General features: G+C 46.1%; 1 protein-coding gene across 1 annotated transcript in view; it reads right to left on the bottom strand.

Annotated features, from left to right (window-relative positions):
- Window positions 1-9,376, bottom strand: part of CROCC2 (ciliary rootlet coiled-coil, rootletin family member 2) — a 102,388-nt gene extending 93,012 nt beyond the window's left edge. The window contains exon 1 of the mRNA XM_077151745.1: window positions 8,912-9,376. Within this exon, the coding sequence (XP_077007860.1) occupies window positions 8,912-9,127 (216 nt within the window). The 5' untranslated portion in view covers window positions 9,128-9,376. The remainder of the gene's footprint in view (window positions 1-8,911) is intronic.
- Window positions 9,377-12,267: the final 2,891 nt, after the last annotated feature.

Here is a 12,267-nt window from a genome sequence, read left to right as displayed (position 1 = left end):
TGTGATTTAATCAAGAGCGGTTGTTAAGCTGCATTAGGTGATGACATGTCTCCACCCATTTGCGTGGCCCTTGATAAGTTTCTGGAGTCCTATAAAAGAGGAAACATGTTGGAGAATGAAAGCGATTCAGAGAGAGCAGAGAATGCTGCAGTGGCACGAGAAGCAGAGTCCACCAGCCAGCAACCTTTGGAGATGAAGAAGGAAAATGCCTCCCAGGGAGCTTCATGAAACAGGAAGCCAGGAGAAGAAGCTAGCAGATGATGCTGTGTTTGCCACATGCCCTTCCAGATGAGAGAGAAACTCTGACTGTGTTCGCTGTGCGCCCTTCCACTTGAGAGAGAAACCCTGAAGTTCATCGGTCTTCTTGAATCAAGATATCTGTCCCTGGATGCCTTAGATTGGACATTTCTATAGACTTGCTTTAACTGGGACATTTTCTCAGCCTTAGAACTGTAAACTAGCAACCTATTAAAGGGTTTTAAAAGCCATTCTGTTTCTGGTATATTGCATTCTGGCAGCTAGCAAACTAGAACAAGGGGTTTAAGAGCAGACTGGAGGAGGCAGAAGAAAGGATCAGCCAACTTGAAGAAAAAACAATTGAAATTGTCCAAATTGGAGAGTGGAAAGAAAAAAGGATGGAAAAAAAACATGAACAGAACCTGAAGAACCTGTATAACACTACCAAGCAAACCAATATATGCATCATAGGAGTCCCCAAAAAAGAATAAGAGAAAGGCCCCACAAAAAAATTTGGAAGAAAAATGGCAGAAAAGTTCCCAAATCTGATATAAGGTATGAATGTACAAATCCAAGATTCTAAATGAACACCAAACAGGATGAATCCAAACAGATCTCTCTTTCTATTTTTTAACTCTTTTTTGGTGAAATATAACATATATACAAAAAAGCAATTAATTTCCAAGTACATATTAACAAGTAGTTGTAGAATGTGGGTTACAGTTCCACAATTTTTCATTTTTCTTTTAGCTGTTCAAAGACACTGGAGACCAAATGAAATATCAATATAATGATTCAGCAGTCATACTCATTTGTTAAATGCTAACTTCTCTGTTATACTCCTCCTTCTTTTTTTGTGAAAAATAGCATATGTACAAAAAAGCAATACATTTCAAAGTGCATTGAAACAATTAGTTGTAGAACAGATTTCAGAGTTTGGTATGGGTTACAATTTCACAATTTTAGGTTTTTACTTCTAGTTGCTCAAAGATACTAGAGACTAAAAGAAATATCAATATAATGATTCAGCAATTACACTCATTTGTTAAACCCTACCTTCTCTGTATAACTACACCAAACAGTATATCGAGACTCATGATCAAACTATCCAATACCAAAGACAAAGAAAATCTTAAAAATGATGAGAGAGAAGCAATGTGCCATATTTAAGGGATCTTTAATAAGTTTAACATCTGATTTCTCAACAGAAACTATGGAGGCCAGAAGATGGTTGTGGGATGTATTTAAGGTGCTGAAAGCAAAACACTGTTACTTAAGAATAATATATCTTCTTCAAAAATGAGGGAGAAATTAAGACACTTCCAGACAAACAAAAGCCAAGGGAGTTCATTGCCAGGTTGAAAGGGAAAAGATTGAAAAAATATTCCATATAAATAATAACTCAAAGAATGGGGGTGGCTATTTTACTATCAAACAAAATAGACTTTTATAAAAACTGTTATGAGGCAAAGGATTTTATATATCAATAAAAGAGTCAATGCAACAAGAAGATTTGACAATGTTTTGTTACAACGACACAACATACCAAAACTTATGGGATGCAGTGAAAGCAGTGCTATAAATTTATAGCTATGGATGTCTATATTAGAAAAGAAGAAATATTTCAAATTAATAACTTAACTTTATATCTCGAGGAACTAGAAAAAAAAAAGCAAAGTAAACCCAAAGTTAGGAGAAGACAGGAAATAATTAAGATTAAAATGGAGATAAGTGAAATAGGGAATAGAAAAGCAATTGAAAGAATAAACAAAAAAAGTCGGTTTCTTGAAGAAATCAATAAAATCGACAAGGCTTTACCTTTAGAATAGAGTAGAACAAAAAAAAGATGCAAATAACTAAAATCAGTAAAGAAAATGTCAATATTACTAGCCTTGCAGAAATAAAAAGGATTAGAAGAGACTATTACGAACAACTATACACCAACAAAATAGGTAATTAAATGAAATGAAAAACTCATAGAAATATATCAATCAGCTAAACTGACTCAAGAAGAAATAGAAGACATCTACAAACTTATCACAGGCACAGAAATTGTCAATAATCAAAAACCTTCCACTAAAAAAAAAAAATGCCCAAGACTAGATGGCTTCACTGGTGAATTCTAACTAACATTTAAATAAAAATTAAGGTGGTGGTGGTGCAAAGGTAGTTCAGTGGTAGAATTCTCACCTGCCATGTGGGAGGCCTGGGTTCAATTTCTGGTCCATGCACTCTCCCACCCCCCTGCAAAAAAATCAAACAGCAAAACAAACAAAAAACCAACCAAACAAAAAATTCAACAAATGGTGCTGCAATAACTGGATACTCATATGGAAAAATAATGAAATGTGACCCTGCCATAAAATGTACAAAAAAAAAAATTTAATGCCAAACCTTCTGAAACTCTTTCAAAAAACAGAAGAGAAGGGAATACTTCCCAATTCATTCTATGAGTCTAGCATTACTCTCACAACAAAGCCTGATATATATCATAGAAAAGAAAACTAAAGACCAATTTCCAAGATGTATATATATATATACACAAAAATCCTTATCAAAATAGTAGCAAGCCAAATCCAACAGCATATTAAAAGATCCCCATGACCAGGTGGGATTCACCCCAGGAATCCAAGGGTGGTTCAACATACAAAAATCAGTGTAATGCACTACATAAGTAGATTGAAAGAAAAAACACGTGATTACCTTATGAGATGCTGAAAAAGCATTAGCAAAATCCTGCACTGTTTCTTGATAAAAACACTCAGAAAAGCAGGATTAGAAAGGAACTTTCTCAACATTTCACAGCTGATATTCAGCTTTGTACTAGACTTTCTTGCCAGAGCAATTAGGCTAAATAAATAAAGAAATAATATTCATATTAGAAAGGATGAGGTAAAACTCCTCAATTTGTGGATGGCATATTATATGGAGAAAAACCAAAGGAATCCACAAGAAAATACTAGAGCTAAGAAATGAATTGCGTAAAGTATCAGGGTACAAGATCAACACACACAAAACAACAGTTGTATCCGTATACACTCACAATGAACAATCTGAAGAGGAAACTGAGAAAACAATTCCATCTACAATCACATCTAAAAAATTAAGATATCTAGGAATAAATTTAACTAAGCATGTAAAATATTTGTATATTGATAATTACAAAACACTGCTGAAATTAAAGAAGACCTAAATAAATGGCAAGACATCCAGTGTTCATTGGAAAAGTTAATGTTGTTAATATGTCAACATTACCCAAAGCAATATAAAAATTCAATGCAATCCCTACCAAAATTCCAGCAGCTTTTTTTTTTTCCAGAAATGAAAAACCTATCCTGAAATTTATATGGAGCTGCAAGGGATCCCAAAGAGCCAAAACCATCTTGAAAAAGAACAAGTTGTAGGTTTTATACTTCCTGATTTCAAATTGTATGAGAAAGCAACAGTAATCAAAACAATGTGGCACCATCACAAAGATAGACAAACAGATCAATGTAACAGAATGGAAAGTCCATAAATTGACCCACACAGCAATAACCAACTTATTTATTTATTTATTTTAACTTTTTTTGTATACTATAACATATATACAAAGCAAAGAAATAAAAAGCAATAGTTTTCAAAGCACTCTTCAACAAGCAGTTACAGGACAGATCCCAGATTTTGTCATGGGCTACCATACAATCCTCTCATATTTCTTCTTCTGGCTGCTCCAGAATATAGGAGGCTAGAGGGTTTAAGTATTTTTTTTTATCATCACAATTGATTTTTTTCCTTCTTTTTTTTCGTGAAAAATAGCAGATATACAAAAAAGCTATAAATTTCAAAGCACAGAACCACAATTAGTTGTGGAACAGATCGCAGAGTTTGACATGGGTTACAATTTCATAAATTTAGGTTTTTACATCTAGCTGCTCTAAAATACTGGATACCAAAAGAGATATCAATTAATGATTCAGCATTCATATTCATTTGTTAATTCTTATCTTCTCTATATAACTCCACTATCACCTTTGATCTTTCTATTCCTCTCTTTAGGGGTGTTTGGGCTATGGCAATTCTAGCCAATTTATGTTTGAGAAAGGTGCTACATACATGAAATGGGGAAAGAACAGTTTCTTCAACAAATGGTTTTTGAAAAACCGGGTTTCCACATGCAAAAGAATGAAGTTAGACCCCTACCTCAAACCACATACAAAAATCAATTCAAAATGTATCAAGGACCTAAGTATAAGAGCTAAAACTATAAAACTGTTAGAAGATGATTTAGGGATAAATCTTCATAAGTTGGGATTCAGTAATGGATCTTAGATATGACACCAAAAACACTTGCAAGAAAATAAACAATAGATAAATTCGATTTCATCAAAATTAAAAACTGTTGTACATTAAAGGAGATCATTAAGAAAGTGAAAAGACTACCTACAGAATGGGAGAGAGTAGTTTCAAATCATATACAGGATAAGGGTTTAATATCCGGAATATATAAAGAACTCCTGCAATTCAGCAACAACAAAAAAGTCCCAAACAACCCAGTTAATAAATGACCATAGGACTTAAATTGAGTTTTCTCTAATGAAGATATAGAAATGGCCAATAAATGCATGAAAAGGTGCTTGACATCATTAGCTATTAAGGAAATGCAATGAAAACCACAACAGAAATAGAACTTTACACCTAGAAGGATGGCTATTATTAAAAGAAGAGAAGATAGCAAGTTTGGAAAGGATGCAGAGAAATTGGAATTCTAGTGCATTGTTGGTGAGGATGTGAAATAGTGCAGTCACTACAGAAAGCAACATTGTGGTTTCTCAAAATTAAATACAGAATTATCATATGACTCAGCATCCCACTTCTAGGTATATACCCAAAGAGAAAACTGGGTCACAAATAAATACTTGTTCACCAATGTTTATAGAAGCATTATTCACAATAGCCAAGTGCAGGAAACAACCTAAATATCTATCAACAAATGAACAGAGAAACAAAATGCAGTACATACACACAACAGAATATTATTGTCACATGAATGAAGTTATGACACATGCTACAACATGGAAGAGTCTTGAAAACATTATGCTTAGTAAAATCAGCAAGATGCCTAGGGACAAAAAATGTATGTCACCTATAAGACATGACTAGAAATAAAAAATTTGCAGAGAAAGAACCCAAATTAGAGGTTACTGGGGAGGAAGAGAATTTAGGAGGGAGTAGGGGGAGTGGTTGTTCATTAAAAAAAGGCAATATAAAAATGTTCCAAGGAACAACATGAATGATGCTCACATTGTTATATTTCCAGATATAAATAAAAATAGATCGCCACATTTTGTCAATCCAAAAGACAGTAAGAAAAAGGAGTACAGAAGAGATGAGACAAATGGAAGCAGATAGCAGAATCATACTTATAAACCCAACAAAATCAGCAATTACACAAATGTAAATAAACTGCATACTGCAATTAAAAGACAAAATTAAAGGATTAGATAAAACAAAACAAAACCTAATTAAAAGAGATGCATTTTTTTCAACAGAGAGCTTGGAAGGAAAATGATGGGGAAAAAAATCTCTGCAAACACTGAGAAAAAGAAGGCTGGGATACATGAATATTAATATCAGATGAAGTGGGCTTGAAGGCAAAAAGACATCACTGGGATGAAGACAGAACCTTCAAATAATAAGAGGTTCAATTCACCAAGAAGATGGAGTAATTTTAAATCTATGTATCCTTATTAACATGGCAAAAGTTGATGAAAACACAAGGGGAAAATGAGAAATGCATCACCAAAGTGGAAACTTTAACATGCTTTAACTGACAGGGCAGATAAAAATCAGTGAGGATGCAGAGTTTAAGCACACAACTGGCAAACTTGACCTAACGAATGTATACAGAAGCCCCCACCCAGCAACTGCAGACCCCCCTTTCTTTTCAAGGGCACGTGACACAGCTCCAAAAATTAGGTCTAGAAGACAAGTCAAAAACCTTCAGAGGAGGCCGGCCATGGTGGCTCAGCAGGCTGACCTGGGTTCGATTCCCGGTGCCTGCCCATGTTAAAAAAAAAAAAAGAAAAAAACCCCTTCAGAGGATTGAAATGATACAGAGTATTTCTCTGATTGCAGTATAAATAAACTAAGATGTAAAAAAGAGATATAGTTTGAAAACCTCTATATGTTTAGAAATTAATAAACCCATGGATAAAATAAGAAATCACAGTGGAAATTAGAAAACAGTTTGATCTGGGCCTTCATGAAAAATTTTTTTATCTAAACTTGTGGGATGCAGCTAAAGCCTTCCTTAGGGGAAATATGGACATGAAAAAAAAAAAAAAGGCTGAAAATCAATGTGCTGAGGACATGTATCAAAAAATAAGATGAGCCATAAACCCAAAGAAACACAAAGCAAAGAAAAAATAAAGATTTAAATTAATGAAATCGAAAACAAAAATACTATAGAGAGGATCCACAAATGACTCCTGTCCGAATGAATGGGAAGTTGCTTCCAGGCTGTGGCCACTCACACCTAAGGGCCTGGGGTGGTCCCAGGTCCAGCCCAGAGGTCCCGAGTCCTAGACACCTCTCAGGCCAGGGCACCCCGGGACAGCTGGCCACCCTGCTGCAGATCTTGCAGATACTGAACCGGTGGACAGAAATGATGAGCTTTATCTGGATAAACAGGAAAATTTAGGGATAGAGGGAAAAGCCCCAGAAAAGTCCTGCAAACCGAAACCAAACAAAAAAGAGTCAGGACGGTCCTGTCCCCTTTAAAGTAACTGGAACCAGGGCCAGAGGTTTCCCCAGGGGCCTGTCCCCCTCCCGGATTCCTCTGTGCACCTGTGGCCCTTGTCTGTTCCCTTTCCATCCCCTGGAGACTCTTAAGAAGGTCAGGATCCTTCCTCCCAAATGCTCACATGCATGGCACACCGCATTCCAGCGTCTCTGCACTCCCCAGGCCCAACTGGGCCCACCCCAGGGACCAGCGTGAAGGAACCTCAATTCCAGCTCTAGCTGTGCTGGGTGGGGTGGTTCTGGGACCCTGGAGAGAGGGTGTGGGGTGGGGGCAGTCATAGAGGATGGGGAGAGCTCTGGCTGGAGGAGAGGGAGGTCAGAGCAGCTTCTCCAGGGGTGGGACCAACTTCAACATCAGAGCCCCCACCCCATGGCTCTGGTCACACTCAGATCCTCGGCCCACCCTGAAGCCACAGTCTTCCCGACTGGGGGCCCTGTTGCCCGCCTCACCTGGAGGGGCTGGAGGACCAGTCTGGACAGGTCTATCTAGGTGCCTGGTGGCGCCTGCCTGCCTGCTTGCCCTGGGAAAACTGCACCAGATGGGATCATTGGTGGTGATCCCAATTACCACCATGCAAATAACAGCCATCGCCAGCCAGGCAGACCCGAGCGTGGCTCAGATGGCAATTTTAGCCTGAGCCACTGGATTGGGGGTGGCAGAAGTGGCACCCAGTCCCATCTGCCCAGCTCCGATGCCCCGCCCATGCTGGTGCCATCCTGCTTCCTGCCCTGGAGCCACCAGTGACCAGCAGCCCCTGCCATGGCTTCTGTGTATGTGTGCCTCTGCGTGTGTGCATGTCTGCATGTCTGTGAGTGTGCACATGTCTTGTGTGCATGTGTATTTGCATGTGTGCTTGCATGTGTGCATGTGCATGTCTTTGTACACCTCTATGTGTTTGTGTGTGTGTCTGTGTATGCATGTGTGTATCTGCATGTGTACATGTCTGTGTGCAAGTGTATGTGCACAGGTGCATGGGTATGCATCTGCATGTGTGCATGGGTGCTTGTCTCTATTTGCATTCACATATATATGTGTATCTGTGTGTATGTCTATATGTGTGTATTTGCATGCAAACATGTCGGCATGTGTATGGATGTGTGCATCTGCATGTGTGTATACATGTGCATCTGTGTGTGTGTGTGTGCATCTGTACATTTCTGTGTGCCCACGAGTGATGGCCCTCCCGTGTTATTTAGACCCCCATCACTAAAGAGGGGTGGTGTTCTTTCTTGGGCGACTTGTACTATTTACACAGGGTCCCGTCCTCCTCTGGGGTGCAGTTTCAAGGTTCTGAGAGTCGGTTAATAAAGAGGTATGAGTTGGTGGACCCATCAGGGTCTTGGGAAGCTCTGAGAGGGCAGCTGCAGGTGGGCACTGCCTCACCATAGCGGCCGGGAGGTGCGGCCCAGCAGATGGGTAGGTAAGGTATGCGGCCAGGGGCGGGGGCGGCTGGGAAGTGAGGGGAGAAGGAGTGCTCCCAGGCGCTGCTGCCATGGGTGCTGTGCATGAGGGCATCAGAAGATAAGCAGGCCAGCAATTCTGGAGCTCATGGAACAGACCCCCAGACCGCCACAAAGTGTCTACAGTGGTGGCCTGTCCCTCCCCAGCCCCAAAGCGCAGGCTGCAGGCCCAGGCTCATCGGGAAGCTGCCACCTGAGCTCAGTTGGCAGCCAGGAGGACGGCCAGGCCTGAGAGTCGGGAGGCAGCTGTGGTCTTCTTGTCTGCCCGGGCTCCTCCCCAGTGGACTCTGCACTCCCGTGTGTGTGCACCTATGTGTGTATGTGTGCGTGCTAAGCATGTAGCAGGCCGGGTGGCCCTCGGAGCGGGGAGGGGTGGGTGGGGGGCCTTCCCTCTGCCCACAAAGCCTGCTCCTGGGGAAGCCCCACTGACCTGGATCACGGTGTCCAGCCCCAGCCGGGACTGCTCGGCAGTGTCCCCATTGCCAGGTTCGCTAGAGGCAGAGCTCATGTCCACGGGGGCCCAGGACCCTGGAGGAAGTGCGGCTAGCTCCAGCGGCCTCCCCGACCCAGGCCTGGCCCTGGCTCCTGCCCCTAGTACTTCTGAGTCTGGGTGCCCGGCACCGCAGGTCAACCGAGCCTTCTGCATTGCTGTGACAACCGGGACGCTGAGGGCTGGGTTTCCCTGGAAACAGGAGTGCAGACCCTGTTGCTATGGGGAATGGCTGGAAGCCGTTTCCCTGGTGAGCCAGGACGCTCCGGGGAAAGCTGTTCACCTGGGCAGCCACGCCTGCGGGAGTGGCCGACAGAGCCACCCAGGAGCCCCGGGAGCCTGCTGGCCGGGGGTGGGGGGGGATGCATTCACCCCTTCAACACCTGCTCTAATGGGGGGTTAGACGGGGACACAGGTGTGAGAGCTGAGCCCTGCTGGTCTACTTTCTCCCCCTGGTGCCGTTTTAGGTCCCATCCATGTGAAGAAACATTTCTTTCAGCTCACCTGTCCGGTGGGAGCCGGCCCCCTCAGCAGGGCACAGGAGGGTCTGTAGGGGTGGACGTCAACAAAGCTGATCCCCAGGCCCACCAGGGGTGCAGATTTCCTGATGCTGGGGATGGGAGGGAAGCAGGGCTGTTGCCCCAGCCCCCAGACCGGCTGACACCCTCGCAGACAGGGCCCCACCTCTCTCACCCTGCTGCTTCCATCACAGGTTCCTGCCTCCTGGCTGGGACCTCCGCAAGCCAGGCTATGCCAACAGGAGTCCTTCTTGGGAAGGGACAGCTACCAAGCATGGGGCCCTCAAGCTGGGGGTAACCACCCTCCTTGGAGAGAGGACAGCCCGTCCCTTGGTCCTGGGGTTGGGAGTTCCTTGGAGCCAGCCTAGGGGGTCAGGAGGCAGCCTCCTGGCACTCAGAGCCCGTGGGAGCAGATTGTGCAGGTGGTCACTACTCAGTGCCTCAGCATGTCCACAGTACAACCTGGCGAGGCCTGGTGGGGCCCAGGCCACTTCCAAGGTGCCTGTGCAGGGTCCTTCCAGCTCTCTGGGTGCCCCTGGCAGGTATGGGGTTCATGGACTGTCCCTGGGATATTTTTTATGAGGCCTGATCAGCCCAGACCCCCTGGCTTCTGAAGCCACAGAGCAGAGGCCCAGCTCAGACCCAGGGGCCCCAGTGGCCTGGGCACCTGTTGGCAGCCCCAGACTCTCCTGAGGAAACTACAGCTCCAGGACTCTGCCCCGCAGTCACCCAGAGCTGTCTGCACCACCCCTGAGTCCTGGATGCTGCTGATGGGCTGGCTATACCTTGGCATGAGCTCTGGGAGACCTGGGAGACTGCCTGCCAACAAGGGGGAGGAAAACCAGCCTCAGCATTTCCCACCTCCCTCCCTCTAGTTGACCTTGCCTGAACCCCAGTGAGGGGGTCAGGGGACAGGAAGGCTCTGAGGATCCCGTCCTCAGGGAGCGCTCCTTCCAGAGGGTCTCGTTGCAGCGTGCTGGAGGTGGGGACGAAGAGGCTGCAAAGGAGGCTGTGGCCCTGGAGGGTGGCCTTGAGTGCTGGCTACCGAGGAGCCTCCCCTAAACCCTGGCCCAGAAGCAGGTGCCCAAGGGCCGGGGGCATGGGCTGGATGTGGGGCCCTGCCCGGGAGGTGTGTCCAGACAGGCCAGGCATCTTCGGCCTCAGCAAGGTCCCTGCATCCAGCCTCCGTAGCCGATGGCCCCCAGAAGGCAGCAGAGGTCAGATTTGAGTTTAGAAAGTGCTCCCTGCATTCAGAGTAGGGGGTACCCTGGGGCAGGATCGTAGGACAGGGTGGGGGTCTCCATGGTCCAAGTGGGACCCAGAAGACAACCTCGGCCCAACCTGGGCTTGATGCCGGGCTTGGCTCGTCAATCCCCAACCAGCCTGTCCCAGCGCTTCGGTCGCCACGTCCGGCCTTCCTCAGAGGCCCTCGCCCTGCCTGGACACTGCCTTTACCAGGTGATGCCAAAGGATGGGCTGGGAAGACGTGGGACCTCCAGTGCTAAAGTCAGGGGAGATCAGGGCCCCTGGACAGATGATCACAGGTGGTAGGAACGCCGAGCAGTGGGGCTGCTGGGTGGTGGGGACGCCTTGTGGTAGGGCCGCTGGGTGGTGGGGCTGCCGGGTGGCACTGTGTCTTGGCCCTGCCATCAGCCAAGGCAGTCACTCTGTTCCCCTCCCCACATGGTCCAGTGACCTGCTGCCTAAAGATCGCTGGTACCCTCCCCCTTCACCCTCCTCTGTCCTGGCCCAAGGTGCCCACGTGCTTCTGGCCCGCTCTCCTCTCAGGTACCAAAGCAGCTCTGATGCCATGACACCTGCATGGACCATGCCCACTGTAGCCCTTGTCATTGTAGCCCCAGCAGCAGGTGAGACTGAGATCAAGGACTGGACCCTGGCTGTCCTGGTACACCCCCTGCTCCAAGCCTGTATGCTAGCATGCGCCAGCCAGCACCCCTTCCTCCAGGAAGTCTCTCTGGCTACCGTATTCTGAGCTGAGCCCTCCTCGGGGTTCCCCAAGCTCGTGCACACACGGCTGAGGCCTCACTGCTTGGCGTCCTGGGTCGTCGCTGGACTAGGAAACCCCCAAGTGGGCTTAGCCTTGGGCCTGGGCAGGGGTCCCAGGGGAGGGAGTCCATGGGACAGCAGGACAGTGTGAAAGAGGTCCTCACCAGGCAAAGAAGACTTGCTCTCTGGGACAGGCCAGCAGGATGGGGGGTTGGGATGGGGGGACACAGCCAATTCCCAGAACACCCAAGTACCCAAAGGAAGGTCTAGGGGTCACATCCCAGCCCTGGTTATCTGGTCTACCCACAGCAGCTTCGGTGCTGGTACAGACCTCGGGCTTCTGGACTCGAACAGGGTCTGGCTTGGGCCTTGGACCCTGGCCTCCTTTCCTGGGATCTGGGAAGTCCTCAGTGACCCTGGGAGGCCTCACTTCCCCCACCTGCCCTGCCTGTGGCTGCTCCAGGGGAGAATCCTGTCTTCAGGGGCACCCCCGTGGTTGACAATCTGGTCTTCCTCAAGGAGGTTCAGCTTGCCCCCCCTGTGCTTATGGGACCAGGAATGTCCCTACAAGGCCTGGTTGTCCAGCTCCTCTGGGGAAATCAGGGGGTCTGGCAGTGGGGAGGCCTACATGTGGATGGGGGCTGTGTGGCTGGGGTGGGGGGTCTCTGTCACCTGCTGGAAATTTGCAGGCCCTGAGCAGAAGGGACCTTGAAGCTCGTCTGAAAGGCACTGGGCGTCCTGTGTCAAGGCCACGTGGTTCACGGGGCTGTC

Source organism: Tamandua tetradactyla, chromosome 3, assembly GCF_023851605.1.
Source record: "Tamandua tetradactyla isolate mTamTet1 chromosome 3, mTamTet1.pri, whole genome shotgun sequence".
NCBI lineage: Eukaryota > Metazoa > Chordata > Mammalia > Pilosa > Myrmecophagidae > Tamandua > Tamandua tetradactyla.
Note: the sequence above shows the minus strand (reverse complement) of the source record. Positions and strands in the feature narration are given on the sequence as shown.